General features: G+C 37.6%; 2 protein-coding genes across 4 annotated transcripts in view; one reads left to right on the top strand and one right to left on the bottom strand.

Moving 5' to 3' along the window:
• Nucleotides 1–21558, top strand: part of Lrba (LPS responsive beige-like anchor protein) — a 591176-nt gene that overhangs the window by 296319 nt on the left and 273299 nt on the right. For all 3 annotated transcript variants that reach the window (XM_029475138.1, XM_021158804.2, XM_021158805.2), the window contains exons 38-40: nucleotides 1349–1473; nucleotides 9198–9344; nucleotides 11839–11975. In XM_029475138.1, the coding sequence (XP_029330998.1) occupies nucleotides 1349–1473; nucleotides 9198–9344; nucleotides 11839–11975 (409 nt within the window). The remainder of the gene's footprint in view (nucleotides 1–1348; nucleotides 1474–9197; nucleotides 9345–11838; nucleotides 11976–21558) is intronic.
• On the bottom strand, nucleotides 15280–17710 carry Mab21l2 (mab-21 like 2). Its single transcript, XM_021158806.2, has one exon. It carries the CDS (start codon nucleotides 16919–16921, stop codon nucleotides 15842–15844), a length of 1080 nt encoding a protein of 359 aa, XP_021014465.1. The 5' UTR covers nucleotides 16922–17710; the 3' UTR covers nucleotides 15280–15841.

Here is a 21558-nt window from a genome sequence, read left to right on the forward strand (position 1 = left end):
AAGTAATGTACTATTTGTTATATGTGCCTTTACAACTTAACTTTTAACCAATAATCAATACCAGTTACAAACCTCTTTTTATAGACAGTATCTTTAAAAAATTAAAACAATGTTGACTTTATTTGGGTGTTTGGGATCGTCAGCTGGTAAAGGGTATTAATTTGTCAAAGCTGACAGGTACAGTTTCATTAGCTCATGAAATACAAGTAAGTTCTTTGGTTTTTATTAGTCATTCCTGCAAAAGTTTTAATTATGAATATGTTTTTATTTCATTTTTTGAAACTCACAGGTTTTCATGCTGTACATCTTTAGTGAATAAAAATATTCTCCAGAGACTTTTTTCTCTATGTAACAGAAATAAACCATTATATTAGTATTTTCCTTATAAAATATTTTCAGCATGCTAGGACGTGGGTATTTAACAGCAGAGAACCTTGACATTTATGTGTTGCCATAGAAAAGATCTATGTAATTGGGGGAAATATCATAGAACTTGGATTTTAAAAAATAAATTTCCAAAAGTATGCTTTCAATATAGTAATTATTGCACATCATATAGCATGTAGTTTTTAATTAAATAGAATAACAGGCTACATAAAACAGAAATTCAATCTGATTTGCTTGAAAATAGATTGCTGTTTCACTCCACAAGAATGGTTTATTTAAAAACAGTAAATGGAAAAGAAATGCATTTTCTTGTGTTGTTCTAAGCCTCAGGGGCTAAATGTAATGAATATTTTAAGAGATTATTTTAATTAAATTCCTGCACATCTAAACAGAGTAATATTTTATTATCACATACATAACCATGTAACTGAGATATTCATTAAAGTTAACACTTTCTGGACCACGAATTCATCGTATGATTTACTGACCTTGTGCAAAAAGGCACAAATTAGGAAGAAAAATGAAGGGGGACAGACTTTGATTAATATAGGTAATGCTATACCATATTTATAATAGCCTTTTCCCTATTCTGGTTTATAAATGCAGCCACAGAGAAAGGTGCCCTGCTGAGGCTGAAATGAGGCTGAGATCAGAGCACATGCCACGAGAGTGTGGGGGAACTGATCACAGTGTCAGCAATTCATTTCAGAATGATGTATTTAGTGCTCATTTCACCTTCCAAGAAAAGAAAAGGAGTTCCTTAGACTGGAAGGTGATGTTGTTATTTTCAAGGACATACCTAAGTTAAAGATTGCAGAAGCAGAGTGTGAGATGCAGGGAGAATTAAGAGGAAGGAGAGGGGGGAAAGGCAGAGCAAACAAGGAGAGCTCTATGCAGAGAGTCAGTGCTTCCACGCTGTTTGATAATTGCTAACATATGTGGCGTCTCTGTTTCATTGTAGTCGTCCTCGTGAGTTCTGGCGCCTTGACTACTGGGAAGATGACTTGAGGCGCCGGCGACGATTTGTGCGTAACCCTCTAGGATCGACACATCCTGAAGCGACACTAAAAACAGCCGTGGAACATGGTCAGTGTTTAAACCATTCCTTGCCAATAGCAGCAGGTACAGTAGTTGGTGATGAAGAGCATAACTTCTTAAACACAAAGCCCAGCAGAATGTCTAACAGCACATTTCACAGTGTCTTACCCCACAAAGGTTAGGGGGATACATTTTGTATAGGATCCCAGGAAATGATGGTGTCAAATATGTTTATTTGTTACTGTACAAATACAAAACTTAGGAACATAAACCCATTGTTTCAGAATTTGTCCTTTTAAGCAACATATTCAGCTTTGAGTAAATTAATCCTTCAAGTCTGACTTTAAATCCATGAGCATAAGAAACATAGATTTACAAACCAAATAGGTTTCTAGCTTCTATCTGGTACATGTAGTTCTCCTCCAGCCATGGGTTGATAATAAATGTCCACGTGCCTTGGTACTTGCTGAACCTTGATTTACAGTTGTGATTGATGACTCGGGGACAAGAGAATAGACATTTTCATATGTCCCTATTCTCTACCATCTTGTTTTCAGAGCTTAACAAAACATTCCCTCCTTTTGTTATGATGCACACGATGGTGATTCAATTTATGTCGAAGTCTGATAGCTGAAACAATTGCCAAAGATCTTTTGCGTTTGAAAATACACTTTCTTTAATCAGAGAATGACCCTTGCTATTTTATAAAATTCTAAAAGCCAGTTAAATATATTAATAGGGAAATGCCCCTCTCTACGTTAAAATTACTTTGCTTAAACAAAATATAAGGTTGTTAAGATAGAAATAGTCCTACCCCTCATTAGGATATTAGTTTAACATACTGTAGTTTGTGATGAAATGACAATGAATACCACAATTAAATGAATGTAAAATTATAGTCAGTAAAGATAAGAAGAATTTCCATTGATTTTTATTGTTTCTAGCTGGTACAAAGAAATTACATGTGCTTATGTGGTCATGTTTCAATGCAGGTGATGATATTAAGAATTTAGATTAAAAATCTGTAGTCTTGGGTTTGGCCTCAGTCAGGCCATTTAACCTCTTGCACTCATCCTTAAAGAGCCATTTCTGGAAGAAAATGTCCACAATATGTCATCAGATATAACACCAAATGTGACATCAGTCTGTTAAAATAAATGATCATACCGAGAATAGTCAATAACAAAGTGATCTAAAAGCAGTAATAGTCTCGGGGCCTATGTCTTCAACTACAGGGGGTGGAAAGGGGACATGATGAAGAAGTAATTAGGCTACTTCGCTGTGAGGTTTATATTCTTTTGTGTGGTGGCATAGATTCCATAGTTACGTATTTCCTCTTTTTTTAAACTTTGGGGTTTTTTTTGGGGGGATGGGGTTTTTTGTTTGTTTGTTTTTGGTTAATAATACTTTTCATTAAGAAAACCTTGTTTGCATCTTATTCTTTTCAACCACACAGATAGGTGTGTTTAAAATTTAAAATTTAATAACTTTTTTTTCATTCTAAACTCTTATTTAATAGATGTGAGTTCTGGTGTCTATGTTAACAAAAATATATTGTTTCCTTTTACATCAGGACGGGTAGGATTTCTTTTGTAAAATTGCATGTTGGAAGCTGATTTTTCTTTATTCAGTTTCCCAGAGAAATTCCACTAGCAGAGAAATACCAGTAACTGAATTCAAAATGCAGTAGTATAGGTTAAATACAGAGTTATAAAGTACATTTTACCATTTTGAAGTATTATGTAATTCTTACTGGATAAATTTTAATTATTGTTGAACTTCACCTTTTAAAATAAACTGTTAACTTACTAAATTCTAAGCACCTGCAGTAATACTAATTAGTAATACATAATTAAAACTTTCATACTGATTTAGGCACAGCTGTCATTATTCTTATTAAAGATATTAATTAAATATTAATACAATGTTATTTATCTTTATTTGGTTGTATTTGATAGAATTAAGACATTTTAAGCAATTCTATTATTTACTAATATCTTACATAAATTGTATAATGATTAATCATAAAATTCATGAAGCATTTATTTTTTAAAAAGCACCTAAATCAGTAGCTCAGTAGTGTTAGAATTAAGATATAAATTATGTTTAATATAACATGTTTAGTAATATGTTAAATACTATTTAGGACAATCTTTTATAAAAATATATAAGCTATAATACATTCTTTTTATGTTTTTGGTATCTTTAGTGACAAAGCACATGATTACATACAAATTACTATATTTGATGTCAGCTTAATTTATGCTAATATATTCTATAAGGAAAGAACTTAATTTTTAACTTGATTTCTATGAAATCAAATAACTTATCAAATTGACATTCAATCTTGATCTTGTGTTAATTATGGTATTTAGACTTTGAATAATTCCCAAAACACAATGGAAGCTATCAAACATAAGACTCATATATGCAAAATAATACATTTGTTCTGGCCAAAAGCAATTAAAATTATAGTTACACATGTATACATACTATAAAGTTCAATATTGAATTTAGAAATAGATATTTCCATGGCTGCTTTGTTAGTGTTATATTGCTTCATGAATTTTATTTATAATTTATTTAACAAAAAAGACAAACATTTTTAAAATGTAGACTCTTAGAACTTCTTGAGCTGCATTATCATTGCTAAAGGAAGGCATCTGAATAGAAGTGCCATTGGATATTAGTGATGGATTTTGGTAGTGTGAGCCATCTTTTTTATAGATTGATTTGGTTTGAAGGAAAGCCTCTGGTGTAACGGTGGCAGAGTAAATACCTGAAGAGTGATGTTCTCTGTTGGTGCGATCAATACCAGCCCCATGACTCTACTTCTGGCTACCTTCTAGTTAAAAACAAATTTTTTAATTCTGACAATTTAATTGCCCTTCCCAAGTTCACATTAACTTGCTTGGGGAAAAGAGCTTTAGGTAATTTTTCAAGCAGAGACCCTCCAAAGTGGTTATTTATAAAAGTCGTGTTATAATGGCAGGTTCTTGTAACTTTGCAGAAACTGTATCATGATCTAAAATTAAAGTAAATATTCTATTTTATGTTTAAATGTTATTTGTGGATAGTAACATCAGCAAGAAAAGATAGGCATTTGGTTCTTGACATTTTATTCTATTTATAGTTTTAAAATGTATTAGAAATCTGTCACAATGGTTCCTCTCATATTTCCAAAGCATGTGTGGCACTTACTTAAGATCTGAGCATTTTATATCTGGAAGGATCCTAAGGCTCAATCAAGTCTTGTCTAACTTCTTCTTTAAAGATAAAAAAACAGAGTTAAAAAAGGGCTAATGTAATTCTTGGAGTGTACCAGGACTACAGCCTAGGTTAACTGAGGAGTGATCAGATTTTCATGGCAGTATGCATTGTCTTCAAAAGTCTATTGTTAGATAGAATGGAAATTTTTTCCTTAAAGCCATGTAAAATATGTTTAAATAGTAAGAAGATATTTTTTTAATTCAACTGGTTAGCACCAGAATATGATTTAATTCACGACATTTGTATTTTGTAAAGAGTGTGCATGATGATGGAAATCTATGAGGGATATTTAACATAGCTTTAAGAATATGTTGTTAATGTATAGAATGATACTAATAATTTGGATCCCTAGGAATGTCAAACCATGGAAAGTTCCTAAATGAGATCCTTTTTCTGGTAATTTCGGCAATATTATTTACTATTGTTTCCTTTATAGGTTCAGTATGCACTAGATTCTCTATCTAAAACTTACAGAGAATCCAACATCATTAGGATATGTGCTGGGATTATTTTAAAAAAAATATTCTTTGTACTTTCAGGCAGTTTTTCTAGAGTACATTTTATTGGCTAGAAACCCTAAGGAAATTAACTATAGAGGAGGTCTAATTAGATCAAGATAATAGTTGACTGAGATACTCTTTATGTGTTGCTGTTCAGAATACAGTTAAACTATTTGCTTTACAACACATCTCATGGCTGCCTATATCATATTATGTATTTTTGATGTCATACCTATAGCTCGATTGGAATTTCATTTTCTGAAACTAAGTAGGTCTTTCTTAACACATAAACATCTTTCCCTGCGACACTGGAGACTCCTGTTTCCTGCTTAGTGGATGTTTAAAAGGGGATTCATAAGTTGTAGATAAATATTTTCCTATGTTTATTGTTATTATATATCAATCTTACTTACCTGTTCTGTGTTGTATAGATAAATCATTTCATGTCCATATTGTACTCCTAAGAACCTGAATTTTATATTTTGAGGACAAGCCTTTCTCTTAGACTTTGCTTAGCTTCAATGAAGTAAAGATGTGTTATGTACCACTTTGGATAAGCTTCTTTAATTCTGTATAACAATGGAATTAATTATTAAGTTAGTATAAATATTAAAATGAAAAATGGCATTAGATAACTGTATCAGTTAAATTATTAAAATATGAACAATGGTCATGTTCATTAAAATTTTTAATAGCATAAATATCTGACTTGCAATTTTAATTTGAACTAAAAGTAAGATCTAAACTTCATCCAATTAGGCTTTTAGACTTCAGAATATTTGATACTTATTTATAATTGTTGATTGCCTAAAAAAGCAAATGAAGGATAAAATGACATCTTTCCCTAGAACATATAAACATGATAATTATCTTTTATTTTATGCTTGGGAAAGTTTTGTTCTAATTTTGAAGGTAAAAAAAAGTTCTTTAGCAGAAAGCTATTAGACCACTGAGAATTGCAGACCAGCGCATGTGGTGTGTATTAGAGTACTGTTGGTAATTTTACTGCTGCTAGCTTCAAATCCTCAAGGGGGAGTTAATTACAGGAAAGCCATTCTAAATATCAGTAAGCTGCATATTTTCTATGACAAGAGGTTTTTCAGTTGAGATTGAACAATTCCAGAATCTGAGCCTGTAAAAATAAGTAAATAAATAAATTAAAGTGGGTGTTTGTATGCATTGAGTACAGTTTAGTACAGAAATTTTTGTCATGAAACTATTTAATTCAAAAGGTACCTTGTTTTACCATGAGTCAGCGTGATGAGAACATATTTAAAACTTTCAAATCCCAGTTGGGAGGTATAACACATTATATTTTTAGTAGCCATTTAAAATGAATGAATTTATTTACCAAGCTATTTTAAACCATTGCACATTGCTACCAAGATCTGTGTTTTTTGTAAATGTTTGCAGATTAAACAGTTTTCTTTTTCAAATAAACTTGGTGTACCTTGGGATCCATATGGCCGAGATCCTATAGATATAACAACATGATGCTGTGTCTCTCATGTATTTGATATCAGGCAAATTTGGGTTATGATTATTTTTACTACTTGTAATTCTTACTTTGTCTTTTAAATTCACTATGAGAAGCAAAGAATTAAATAATTCTTTAACTCAGCAACATTCATTGTTGCACACTAGTTTTTCTTTTCCGTTGCTCTCTTCTGTCTAAGAGCTGGTGCAACACAGACCAGGGCTTGACCTCAAACTCTGGTACCACCATGGCTGGGTCTGCATCTTGACTGTAGTTATCATGGCTCCTTTTACCTGAGGCAAATGATATAACCTCTCTGAATCTGTTTTCTTATCTGAAATTGAGGAATTACCAGGTTTCTAAGAATTAAATGAGTTAAATATGTAAAATAATTTGAACACTCTGTGGCATATGGTAAGTGCTATGTAATATCCTTGTTGGTAGTATTTTTGCTTTGAAGAGAGTTATAAATCATGAAAATGAAGGGGATGCAGAGCACCAGTTCAGTAACAAAACCTAACTGGTGAATGTGGAGAGAAGGCTCAGATGGTACTTACTTCCTTTTAGATTTCTCAGTGGTCAGGCTTTTGTTTTTGGTTATTTAGTCAAGTTGATTATGTTTGAAAGATCATGTTGTATTAAGACAATTTTTACTGTAGTGTAGGGAATCTATATGTACTTAATTTAAAGATAAAGAACCATAATGTTGCTCTAATAGTTAATTGGTACATTTCCTTTAGGTTTGGAAAATATAAAGCAATTTTAATGTTAAATACTAAACGTTTAATATTAAAAATTTCAAATATTTACTGAGTTTCTATATTTGTGCATCTTACTATGTTCTATTAGAGAGTGAAAAGAGTGAAATTTTATTTACCTGTAGAATGCACTCAAAGCTAATTTCTTCCCATGACTTCCTTATTTAATATAAAAGCCCAAAATTCTATTTAGTTCCATAAATACTACATGTTAATGAGATGCACGATTAAACCATTAAAAAATAGCAAATAAACGTTTTACCTTGACCCTGATCCATAGCCATAACCAAAGATACTTTGATCTGCTGAGATAAGCAGATAACAACACACAAGAGCAGTTTGTTAGCATCAATTCTGTAGGTAAACAGCCACTCTAAGCAAGTGACTCTCAACCTTTCTAATTCTGCGACCCTTTAATACAGTTCCTCATGTTGTGGTGATTAACCATAAAATTATTTTGTTGCTGCTTCATAACTGTAATTTTGATACCTTTATGAATCGTAATATAAATGCCTGATATGCAGAATACCTGATATGCGACCCCAAGAGGTTGCAAACCGCTGCTCTAAACCCAGGCTTTATTCTCTTTTGGATTTGAGCTTTATATCTGGGCTGAAATGGTGGGGCAAAAAGCCTAACCATCGGATTTCCACATCAATAGCTCTGGCCTGGGTGGGTCAGGTGCTTCACCTCCTGGGGTTTCCCTTGCTAGAAACCCCTTCCTGAATTTTCCCTTCTGTGTCAACATTCAAAGAAATTGAAGGTTAGGAAAGAAACATCATTTCTTGAACTTTACAAACAAGCCCTGGCTGCTTGTCTCCCCCCCTACCCCCCCCCCCACACACACACACCCCGGAGAAAACTGCCCAACCGGAGCACCAGAGTGGCGCTGGAGGAGCAACGTGGGGTTCGGGTGCTCGCCTTCCAGCTGCAAGCTGACTCATTTCTTTGGTTCCATTGCTCCTCCTTCCCTGGCCTTGCTGCCTAGTCCTGAGGCCACAAGAGGCTCTTTGCCCAGAACCCTCTCTGCCTACTGTTCTGTTATGATTGCCCCCGGGGTGTCTTGGCCCTTTAGTTTAAACAGCAGAGGGGGCAGTGAGGAGCCTCTGCTTCCTTGCTACAATACCCCCCTCTCAATATTTGTGTTAGTGTTGCGGGCAGAGGAGGATGTGTAAAAATGTGGGAGAGAGCCCTGGGCAGGAGGAGAGGGGAATGAACAACAGAATGCTGCTGCTGGAACTTTTATTACTATCCCATAGGGCTTTGGGGTTTGGGCCTTCATCCTCATTGGCTGGTGTTCGTCCCCAAGCGTTGACCACTCTTCTGGACACTCCCTGACCCTTTCCAAATACACGCCAGTGTAATATATTCAGTGAAATGAATGGCTACTCATTATTTTTCCATGTTAAATAAGCATTGTTTCCTAGACTAGGTTCTGCTTTTTCCCACTAAGGGAACAAATTGTGGGGGAGGGGCGCTGCTTTGGGATCCTTTCCTGCCCTAACTATAAGTAAATAAATGGCAGGGTGAGCAGTGCAAGGGTCAGATTTAATGGGATTAGGGTGCTTGTTCAGGGTAACATTACACTAGCTTGGGGAATCGAGTTTGTCAGAAGGAGCGTGTGTGCCATCCCGGTCACTTTACCCAGTGTGGGTAACTGTATAAAAGATTGGCCATCTCTGGCTACCTACCCTTTCTGCAGCCCTACCCCTCTGCCAGAGTGTTTCTTCAGGGCTGATGGACAGCTTTGTTTCCTTTTCATTTCAGCTGCAGATGAAGACATCCTTGCTAAAGGAAAACAGTCCATCAAGAGTCAGGCTTTAGGAAATCAGAACTCTGAAAACGAGGCCCTCCTGGAAGGCGACGACGATACTCTGTCATCCGTGGATGAGAAAGATTTAGAGAATCTTGCCGGTAATTCAGTGGCTGCGTAGATATTTCAGCTGGCGCTGGGACAATGAACATCTAATTACTTACTTTTTCAGCTGTGACCACTGGGACTACCAAGCCTACATCCACAATTATATTAACTAGAAATTGGTTTTGTTCTTCCCAATGTTTCTCCCTTCATCTTCTATAATTGCTCTTGTTTTTTCTTCTTCTCAGCCCTCTGATCTTCCTGATCTTTTTCTTTTATATATAATTTCCATTGAAACAAAAAATATTAAAAACAGCTACAACAGAATTGCTTCGTGCAGCCTTTGGAAGTTGCCATACTCTATAAAATGAGGATTATTAGTGAAATTCTGCCCATTGTTTGTAAACAAAGCTTGGAGGCAGTTTGCTTTAAACATAGACTTTTAGGGAAATACTGAATATACATGTAAGTCACTCAAAAACTGAGCCTCAGAAATTCCTTGGGAGTCACACATTTTTCATAATATAGGAATTTTGATTTATATTTAGGAGATTCTCAGTTTTATTTTTCTTGTCGAAAAAAAAATTCACTTGTTTAGCCTGAAGTTTTATCCATAGATGACTTTTTAACTTTAATGTCTGTGATTTTTTTATTATTGCTATTATTGTTATTACTGTTTCATGAGGAAAATATGAAAAAGCACATAGTTTCTATATGTGAAAATTACATAGTTTTTATTGCAATGAATTTAAGAGAATAGTCATTTGAAAGCTTTTATTTGGCAATATACCTCCAACTTTGTGCTGCCATGAAAAATGAAAACAAAGCTGGAGGCTGATTACCCTGTTTGATGATCATAAACCACTCAACGTAGAATAAAATTAATTGGAGTGCGTTTGTTAAGGGGTCTGTAGTGGGAATGGGGGTTAAGGAGGATGCTGTTGTTCTGGTATTTTCCTTCACATCTACTTATCCATCTCCTTTTTTTACTTTACTCCTATTCTTATGACTAACGATATGTTCTCACGGTAATAGAGGTGAAAGGGAGTTTAATTATATAATCTTGACAATGGCAATGGGATTAAGAAGTAATCCACACTAATAAAGTGGTGCGGGTTAGAAATGAAGTGGAAATTGTCAGGGGTCTTCTGTAGAACCTAGGCTGCCCCAGCTTCTGCAGCTGTCTGCTTACCCTGTAATTGAATGTCTGAGAATGATTGAAAAAATGTTATTTCTTCTCAGGATTACATGCTAATGTACAGAGGGCAAAAGGAGACAGCAAAAGAACACATAGCTGCTTATTCCATCCATTTACAGGGATGAGCTCTGGGAAATCATGGCTGTTCTGAAGCCTCTGCTCCCCATCTGCAAACACAATGCATTTGTACATTGGGAATAGAGGGCAAAACCTGCTCTGATCTCTGCAGAGCATCCCTTCCATTGTCCTACTGGCACACATTAAGATTGATGTGAGATTAAAGACCATCACACTTCAAACAATCGATGGAAATGTCAATTCATCTGAATTTTGAAACACTTATTCATCCATTGATTACCTGAATAGGTGCACCTTGTTTATAGGCACTATATTAATTCAGAATTACACATGCCACTCTTCTCTTTGGCTGTTTGTTTGTTTTTTTTTTTTTTTAAAAAAACAGGATTTGTACAATGAGAAATTGTAGATTTTCAAATTCTTTCTGAATCTATCTCTAAATATATATATGTATTTTATAATTATGTTCAGCTTATTTTAGGGCTAGCTCTAATGTACTTTAAGCTGTTCTGTCTATAGTGCATCTATTGTTTTCAGTAGCAGTCTGATTTGTCTCTTTGATAAGCCCTGTGGAGATTTGATTATTCCAATAAAAATTCATTCACTTGGAAACCCACCCTCCAGCTGTTTACTCCCAGAGTCCCTGAACTACACTAATATTAGATTTGGAGGCACTGAGCAATATTTAACAGTGGAGAGGACACTTTGAGAAGAAATATTCTTACCAGTCTTATATGAGAGGCAAGTTAGCATAGAAGAGGTTTTGTATAAAACTGGTGCAGAATCTTTATCACAGAAGATGGTTTATCAGAGGATTCCCAAACACTTCACTCAGAAAGCGAGTCGTTTTGTGTTCATGTCTCAGCCAAGCTCTGAAGTCACCTCTGGCCTTGGAAGCCTATTGAGGCCTCCTTGCTCCTGGTTGTTATTCCATGTTGTTGGTAGCCTGAGGCTGGCTTTCTAAATGGATGTACTTATTTAGGCAGTGCCTCCTTCTTACCTAGAGATTAGACCAACATTTTACACACTCCCTGTAAGATAATTGCTTCTTAGCTTACTATTATCGTTAACTGCCTGTTATAAATCTTATAGTATGAGAATCCGCACTTTGCATCTTCAGAGATAGATTCTGTGTGGACAGAGTAGAGAAGTGTATTGCTCAGCAATGTTGTACTTAGAAGTACAAATTTTCAAACATTAAATAGTATTTTTTGATCAAATTTGAGTTTTGAAAATTTTTGATTCTTATATGGCTTCTCTTTTTCTCTTGGCAGGTCCTGTTAGCCTGAGCACCCCAGCTCAGCTTGTGGCCCCCTCAGTTGTAGTAAAAGGCACTCTCTCTGTCACTTCCTCTGAACTCTATTTTGAGGTGGATGAAGAGGATCCCAACTTCAAGAAAATTGACCCAAAGGTGAGAAGATGGGGAGGGAAGGGGTTATTTATTTATTTATATATTTTGTTATTATGGGTTAGTGTGTTCTACAAATTAAAATTGGAATTGATAAAATCTCATAAGCTTAGTTCAAAGCTCTTGCAGAACTGCCTCTGCTTGCTACAAAGCAGTTATCAGTTCTAGCTTAAGACTCTTTTACCATCTTGTTAGATTACTGACGTTCATTTAAATTCAAAAACAATTCCCACTTAATTGCATTTATCATTAGTTCTTTGGGGGAAGAGACCTCGGGGAACATGGTCTATAAATATATTCTGCCTGAAGGGGTCCAGAGTGAATTAAGCAACAAAAATTCAGTGAGCTTGAGAGTAGAATTGTTTTGTTTAGCCCTTCTATTTTCTGGATATAACACCAATATATCATTATGCTTGCTTTGTCCCCATAGCTTAGTATTCTTTGGTGCACGTGAGCGTATTCTGCCAGAGTGTGATACCTCTGTTTCCCATTACCTGTGGTAGCTTTTACAAGGCACTGCATAATTTCCTATTCTTAAATGAAAATGTAATTTCCCCTTTCGAAGGTATTTTGATTACTTTTCAGACCATGGCAATTTTACTTTACTTAGAAACATTTCTGTTTTTTAACACAGTCATAAAGCCAAAATAATGTTGATTTTATGAAAGTAAGTACTATAATTTGTTCTGAGAGGAAGCAGTTTATTGAAAAATAACCAAGTAAGTGTCCTGTAGAAAGAGTAGTGGCTTAAAATGAAATAATTAATTTTACTGGCTTGTAGTGTGTGTGTGTGTGTGTGTGTGTGTGTGTGTGTGTGTGTGCGCGAGGGGGGGGGGCGGTGCATGCATGCAGCATGTACATATTCTATTTATTGGTAGCCTCTTCTGTTTTGGAATCATGTGGAATTGTGAAATCTTTCTAATTTGGAAGTATTTCTAAAAAAAAACTTTTGAGAAAAAATAATGTTATAATTTTGTTGAGCTTTACAAACAATTTCTTATCTCAGCCATGTTTGCTTTAAGTACTTTGTTTCCATACCACTGTCTGTATCAGGGAGAACTTGCTGGAACACAGGAAAAGAGAGCCACAAGAGAACTGGTTAGTTGCAGTTAGATAAATTCGTGACTCTGGTACAAAGAACACTTGAATTCTGAACTTTTATCACCACAAAATGTTTTGTATTTTGTCTTGTGGCTAAAGTATATTATAAATTCATTATAAAAGGCTACCAAAATTATTTAAACTCTGATTCCTGACACTTCAGAACTTCAGAGAGACTGACACTTCATTCAGAATACTTTACTATACTTTTGGGACAAACATAGTTTAAAGTCTAAAATCTAATCAATGGTGTTTAAAAACTTTTTTCAAAATTAAGATCTTTGTCAGCCTTGGAGAACAGGTTCTCTGAAGCTATTTGTTCTTTTATAGGAAGCTGTAGCTTTTAAGGTTTTTTTGTTTTTTTTTTTTTTTTTGTCTTTCTGTAGCATAATTACATTAGTTTTCTTTCTCTGTTGCTTGTAAAACATAAGATATTTTACCTTAATCATGAAATTTGTCTTGTACTGAAACATACCTAGTTCTCCAGACATCAACATATTTGAAATTAACTTCAGCAGATTATTGATAGAATATTTGATTTAATATTGACATTAATGCTAAAAGATAGTTTTATTGTAAACACTTTGCTGGACTACAACATTTTTAACATTAAAACCCTTTTTAAAACTTGCAGTAAATAAGGATGTGAGGATATCAAATTGGGATTTTTTTTTCTTGTCAATACTTCTGCTTGTGGACGTTGTACATCGTGGTGCGGAGCCTACTCCGCACCACGATGTACAACGTCCACAAGCAGGTGTGCACCTCTGAGTAGCTATTGTTTTATATTTTCAAACATACTCCTTTGAAATTTTTCTTAAAATTCAGACCTTTTCCTTAAGAAGATAAATTGTTTTATTGTTCAAAATAATTAGTGAGTGCACTGAATTAATAAGTTTGTTTTTGTTTTTATAAGAAGACACAACATACACACACAAACACACACACACACACACACACCCGGTACTAAGTACATTGAAAGGTCAAAGGTATTTTCAAAGTAGGCAGCCCCTAAGCTTATATTTTTGACACAGAGTTACTTCTCCCAGGGCAGCCTAGAGCTTATGCCTGTTCTGTCAAGTGACCTGGTGCTTCAGAGCCCTGCGAGCTTCCTAGGGCTCAGTAATCTTAGTCCTCCTGTTCTTAGCACCCCTCCCCCACCCAGACTTCTCATCAGAATACTGCCTTGTACAACATTTTCTTCTATATCTTTCACTTATAGATTTAAAAAAAAAAAACGTTAAAAATAGATGAATTTAAAGAATAAAATTTAAATATTAGAGGTAGTGTTTAACATATTCTGTTCCTTTACTTCACATGATCAAATCTTGTCCTTTGGCCAGAAAACAAACCAGTTTCTTAGGATAGTTTCAGGTCTTCTAATTATTTTTTATTCCAAACAGTTGTTTTATTGCATGTAAAAGAAACCTTCTCAGAGTTGAAACACTGAAATGAGTCTATGGGATTGTTACCTGAGAAAGCTGGATATGGAAGGTGCTTTTCCTATTTCTAAATTTTTGGAGTAATTATTTAGGTCATAAAATAGTTTTAAGACCTTTATATATAAGTAGATTCAAAATAATAATAATAATTTTGAAATTTAATTAAAATGATCATGTTTATTGCATTCATAACTAAATCATTAAAAAAACAAAGTAGTTATAAATCTGAATTGTTCATATTACCAGTTGCTAGAGGAGAGAAATATTGCAGTGACTATTTTATTATTTTTGGTGTCTTTGATTTTCTTGCTAATTTTATTTATTATTACTAGTTGAAACTTAAAAAGAACAAATAGTTGAAGAAAGAGCATGACATGACTTCATTCTTTAAAAACAATTTAAAAAACATTTAGAACTAGATTTTAAAAACTTTACAGCATTAAAAAAATCCTGATATAATTTTAAATAGGCTTTTTTATTATTTTAAATTTTAGGATTAACAATATATTGTTTTACACTGTTTTCTTTTTTAAATATTGCTATTAACATAAAATATGTGTTATATTGAGTAAAATACTTCTTTTACTTTTTACTAAGGATTTTGGGGGAAATTCATATAATTAATTCTCCAGAATATGCTGTATTTTAAAGTTTGCAAATCAGAGTTCAAATGGAAGCTTCCTGTATTTAGTTCAAGTTCACATCTTGTAAGTTAGAAAGTGATCTCATCTGCCTTCATTCAAGAACAATCCGCAAGCAGCCAATTACAATGTAAAGTAATATTTTTATTACTGGTTTACTGGTTTCAACAAGACATTTTAGGGGCGGGGGTTAGGGGTGCAAAAGGAGGAGGCAGGGGCACATTGACATTGGCACTGAGACACATTTCACATCAGTAAAACTTTGTAAAAGAAATTTCACATATAGTTAAATAATTATTTTCACTTGGTGACACTCATTCAAGCAACCCAAAACAAGGAGGGGCGGGTGTAAAGAAGGGAAAGAGGGGAAGCTACTATACATTGATTTGAAAAATGTACCTTGGGTTTCATTTTGTGTTCGCAAAGCCGGATTGCTTCTTTTGTGCGATCTTTAAATTCACATTGTTTGGAAGGAAACGATCATTTTTGTGCAAGAATGTTATTTTGGGGGTGGGGGGTTGGTTGGTTTGCCCTCTTTTGTTTGCTTCTTAATTAGGATGTCTTCTGCCTACTTCCGTTCTTTCAGGTGTTTTACATAAAAGTTTGTGTTTCGACTTTTTGCTGTTGTTGTGTGTTCTGAGAGAGCATGCCCATTTATGTTGTTTTCCACGCAGTCGGCAGCACTCTATAGTTTGTCCAAGCTTTTGGGATTGGTGAGGATTTCCCTGGCCAATCTCCAGGTCTGCTTGGCAGCGCTCTCCAGGGCCGAGTGGGGCTTACCCTGGAAGAGGTCGAGGTTGGGCAAAAAGTAGTGAGGGCAGCGGCGGCACTGCAGGCAGGAGATGAGCTGTAGCAGGATGCCGTTCAGACGGTCGCCCAAGCAAGCCTCGTCCCAGTCCGTTTCCCTCGGGTGTTTCTCGCACTCGTACAGCAGCAGCGTCTTCATGTGGTAGTTATTGAGCGGCTGGCCAGGCAGCTCCAGGTGGCGGTCCCGCAGCGTCTTCAGCACCGAGAGGCACTTGTTTCTACAGCCGCCCATCAGCAAGCGGTTCTCCGCCTCACCGAACTGCAGCACCCAGGCGTCGCTTTCTGCGGAGCTCTGCTTACCAGTCAGCGAGTAGCACTCCTTGGAGAGCAAGTTGAACCCTTCGGCCTTGACCTCCGCCACCCGATTGGGGCCGGGCCAGGGGATGTGGGGCATAGGCCACTGTGCCGCGCTGCGAGGCCAGATCCCGGTGCACTTGAACGCTGGGGTGATTTGCACCACGTAGCGCTCCCTGATGCGCAACTTGACCTCACTAGTGTCGGCGATCATCTTGACCACGTCCCGGTAGCTGCATTTGTCCACCGCCTGGGCTACTAGTGTCTGGAAACGCGAGCGGATCTTGCGCGCAGAAAGGTAGCCAGACGCTGTGATGAACTCGACCCAAAGAGACATGCTCCGCTTCCGCCCATCGCTTAGTTTGAGCACAGCACAGCCGGGCAGAGATCCGTCGTCCACGAAGTTGAAGACTCCCATCTGGTTGAGGTAGAGTACCACCTCGAACTCGGTGGGCGAGATTACCTCCAGCCCCTCGTAGCGGGCGTCAATCTCACTCAGAGAGCTGATGAAGCGCGGCTCTTGCACCTCCACTTCCTTTAGCACATCCGACACTACCTTGCAGACTTCTCGGATGGTCTTGGCGATCGCAGCCTTGCGCGCCTGGCAGCGCTCGGTGTAGTATTTATTGAGCTGGTAAACCAGCTTGGCCTGAGCGGCGATCATGTTGGGGCACAGGTCCGGGCTGTACACCGGCGTCTCGCAATACGTTGAGGGATCCAAGGCTCACGCACTGGTGGTGGCCCTGCGGCTGTGGAAAGGCGGTGCGTTCCCCCTGAAGCCCCAATTTCACTCTTGCTTTCCACCTGGGCTGACCGGCTGATGATATAGCCGGCTGGCCTTTTCTTTTCCCTCTTTGGAATTTTCTTTTCTTTCTTCCGCAGAAAATTAGAAAGAATATTATTTTGGGGGGAAAGTACCTGCAAAAATAAAGACGAGCCTCTTCTTGTGCGGGAGAGATGGATGAAATCGTGAGAGAGAAAAAACTAGGTTACCAAGAGGCTAGGCTTAGATGTCCGCAGCAGCCACGATTGCCCAGATATCTGGAAATGAAGTCTTATAAGTGCCAAAGTAAATTTAAAAATAAGACAAAAACATTCAGTGGTTCATTCTGAAACTTCTCCCTCGATGGTTGGACGCCTTAGCTCAGCGTAGGTGATGCCTTCCTTACCCTCCCCCAAAAGGAAAGTGAAGGATGTAATTAATGCCCGGAGAGCAGCGAAGTACAGCTCAGGCCGCAGCGCACTCTGAGGTTTGCAGACGCCCCGCGCGGTCTCCGCGTGCTAGTCTCCTCTTCTCAGGGGGTTGTGTCGTAGCAGTTTTCCTGGCTTCCTACTGGAGGCGTTGTTTGGATTGGGTTGGTTTGTTTGTGGTGGGTTCTTCCTGCCTTTCTCTAGGTGCAAACTGCTGCAAGTTGTTTGATATTCTTTTCTGCCTCGTTATTTATACTTTTGGCCCTAGCAAGAATCTATTTTAGTGTGACTAAGTCGTTGCTTACGTTGTATCTGGTGTGCAGGTCTAAGGAGTCCGGGTTTTTCCTCTCCTCTGGGTTGCGTGTGCAGTCTCTACCTCATACCCCTGTCCTCTGATACCTGCCCCCCCCACACACACACACTTTTCTCTCCTCCTCTCTCTCTCTCTCTTTCTCTCTCTCTCTCTCTCTCTCTCTCTCTCTCTCTCTCTCTCTCTCCTTAGTTTATGAATGGTTCTGGGCCACCGTGAAGGGGTGGAGCTTCAGTTCCTACAATCCCTATGCAAGCTGTCAGTGCTTTAGCCAATCCGAGAGAAAGAGAGAGAGAAGACAAGCTTGGAACCATAGCAGCCACCACACTGCACTTGATAAAGGGGGTGTGGGGGTGTAAGAAAATAGGACTAGACAGAAGTCAAATGCTCTCACTCGTTTGATAGTCCCATTTTCTTTCGTATCCTCTTTTCTTACCAGCTGCAGTGAAGAGGAGTTTTTATAGAAGGGATTCTTCTCTGGGTAGGGCTGGATCAATTCCTGGAAAGTAGTAGTGGTTTCAGTGAGCTTCACTTTTGGTTTTAATTCTCTGAACATTCTGTAGAAGGTACAGACTCTAACAAACTGTCTTTGGCTTGAAGGCAAATGAGAGCAGGAAGGGGAGCTTAAGAAAGGACTTAAATTTTGTAGTCCCCCCCCCTTCTCTTTCCCTCCCATCCCATTGTTGCCAAGAGCTGGAGAATTGCTGTGTATGTGTAAAGGAGGGGATAGGATGACAGTCTATAACCATAAATCTCTTGTTAGTAATTTCCATATACTGTTAAAAAAACAGAACAGGACAAAAACTACTCCAGATATGTTTTTGATCCTTATTTCATAATTTAGATTGAGTTATCTTTGTGTCATTATTTTACTCTTATAGGAACTAACCAATAACTAGAGAGAAAATATGTGAGTTTTGAGAAACTGTAAGTTTATATTAGCATACATTACTTGGTTATACTTGCTGATTGAAATAAGCTACCAAAATAGTTTAGACTTAAATTAAAATGAAGGAAAAAAATTGAGCCTGAATTCAGGCTTTCTTAATTTTTTTTAATACTGTGACTTTAATTGTGAACATATTCTTGGGCAGTACTGGTTTAGAATAATTTTATTTTCATAATTGATTCTTGCTTTTAAAGGAGTTGACTGGGACAAAAATCTATAACTTTCCTGTTATTGATTACCCAGATGGCCTTCCTCCTCCCCTGCATCCCACTAAAACTCAGTTGCTCTTGTGCCTTAGAATATGTATTATCCTTAACAAACTGTGGGATTGCTGCCTTGTAGGACTTTTGGAAAAACAAGGGCTGCAGCAAGGTGATTCACTTGCTACTGGGAGTTTATCTCAAAATTTAAGATGTCAGGGCTCTCAGTTGTTTAAATACACTCAGGTAGTTAAGGGCTATTTTTAGGTTGATTTGGCAGATAATATTTAAGCCGTAGGTTATGCATAGGGGAAATAAGATTTTTAGCCCGATTTTTTTTAAAAAAAAGCTGTGTATAACTTTTGTAAAACCCTGTAGGAGAGCTTGACTTGCATTTTTTTGAAACCTACCAGAACCTGAATTCAGTTGCTAACGAGAGAGCTAATGTTTCTTTCTACTGGGCATGAGATGCTTGGATCCCTACCCCTTCATTCGTTCTTAGTCTTTGGTGGTCTGGAGGGCTGGAGACTTGACCCGCCTCCACCTTGATGCTAAAGCTCTTTTCTAAAGAGTATTTGGGTTTTTCTCTTTTAAATCAAGCGGGATTTATCGCTTGGGGGCCGTTTTAAGTAGCGAGGAGTTGGGAAGAACCTTGCAAAGTAAGCATCAGTGAGCCTCCGGGACAGTAGTTTCGTGGGCGTTCCTAAGAGTGAATGCACTACTAGGCGACTGGCTGCGGCCAGCAGTTTCCCGCTGGTCAGGGAGGCTTTGGTGCTGCAGGACCCAGACCAAGCCAAGTAGCGGGGTAACTAGCGCATTCTATAGTCCCTGCCTTGGAGGTGTTACAGGCCAGTGAGGTGTACTCCCGTGGAGTATGGGACCATAGGGAAAAGAAGCTTGGGACAAATCTCACAGGCAGTGCTGGGCGGGCGGGGACTGGTGGCAAGGCCCAGGTGCAGAGTTCCTCCACATCCTCCAGGGGCCAGATCTGCAGCATGCATGTGGCCAGAGACGCCTGTGGGAACCCTTGTAATTCTGGCTGTCTCAGCTCGGCCTGCCACATCTTCAAGCTACAGGACGCGCGCACCCACTGCATTCACCTCTGCCAGCTTGAGCAAGTTTCCTCACACCCTTGTCCACCGTTTCTCCACTTCTCTTCCTAGAGGCAAGGATGATAAAACGTTACAAATGTTTTGATTTAAAAACAATTCATTACCAATTTACCCTGTCTAAGGTAGATGCTCTAGTAAATAATAAATCAGTTAAACAAAGGCGACTTTAATTTATCGCTGTGGTGCTAATTAGAAACATCATTCGAGCAATAAACTTAAACACTTCCAGCAAACACTGCACCCCTCCCCCTTACCTCTCTCCACTGCCTAGGTTGAGAGCAGCTTCTGCTGTTTGCGGCTCCTATCCCTGGTTGAATAATTGAAGGGGGAAACGGTATCTGAGGAGGCTATAATTGAAGAGCCCCTGTCACCTCTGCTTTTATGTATGTTGGTGTAGAAGTCCATCAGCAGCTCCTTGATGGTGTATTAAAACGAAGTGGCAGCTCCTTCTGCAGGAGATGCGGTGTTCTATTAAGGAGACCGAGAGAGAAAGAAACTCTAGAGGCTAAAAGCCACTTCAAGTCTTCAGACCGATTGATCTGTATTCTCTTGTTATAATCCGTCTCATCATACTTGAGTTAATGAGGCAAAGGAGGGGGAGTGAAATCTGATGGTCCCTGACAAATTCATTAGGGAGACTGCAGGACATTTTATTTGACTGTTAAACATCTTGTTTGTTTGGTTTAGGCAGTGCCAATATCAGCATGCTTCTGCCCAGAACTGTGGTGTTGGGCTGGCTGGCTGCAAGACATTCCTGAAAGGAAGGAGGGCATGGAGGGTGGTTCCCCCTCCCCCGTGGATTATGGGTAATGCAGAACCTTCAGACTTCTCTGGGCCTATCATTTTCTATCATTACAGTCGTGATATCTAGAAATGTATTGAGATGGGCATGTTTTTAGTAACTATAAACTAAAATATGTGCATGTTTAAAACATTAGTCCCTGTTTCTTTAAAAATTGAGTCGGGTTAGATCAATTCCTCCACTAGCTTTTGAGATATGTGGATATTTAAGGTCTACACAGCAGTCAGAAGCATAAGTTACCCCTTAGTACATCTCGTTTTTACTTGATCATAATTCAACATAGTGAAGTACACTCTTCTTCATCAAAACCAATGTGAGCTGTAATTTGGAAATTAAAAGGTTACCTACTTTTACAAATTCTTTAAAAGAAAATTACTATCTATTTAGACCTGAGAGATTTTTTTTTTTAACAGTTAAAATTAGCATCAGGACTTTAGTGTGGAGAATAGTGCTAGCTAGGATCAGGTGGTGAGCCTACAGAGTTCTTCAACTGAAAATTCTTCCAGTTGAAAAATAATAGGCAATTAGGCTAGAGTGTTAACCTTATAGTATTTTATCCTAAACAATGTTGGACTTGGATTTTTTTTTTGAAGTTTCTTGAAAGGTAGTAAATAACCCATTTATGAAACTTTCTTGCCTAGAAAATTCAGTTATATTTTCTCTTAGCCTCAGCTTAAGTGCTTTGAGAAAGAAGCCTGCATTCCATTTGGGGAAATCAGCCTGGGAGAAAAAAGCAA

This window comes from Mus caroli, chromosome 3 (assembly GCF_900094665.2).
Source record: "Mus caroli chromosome 3, CAROLI_EIJ_v1.1, whole genome shotgun sequence".
Classification (NCBI taxonomy): domain Eukaryota; kingdom Metazoa; phylum Chordata; class Mammalia; order Rodentia; family Muridae; genus Mus; species Mus caroli.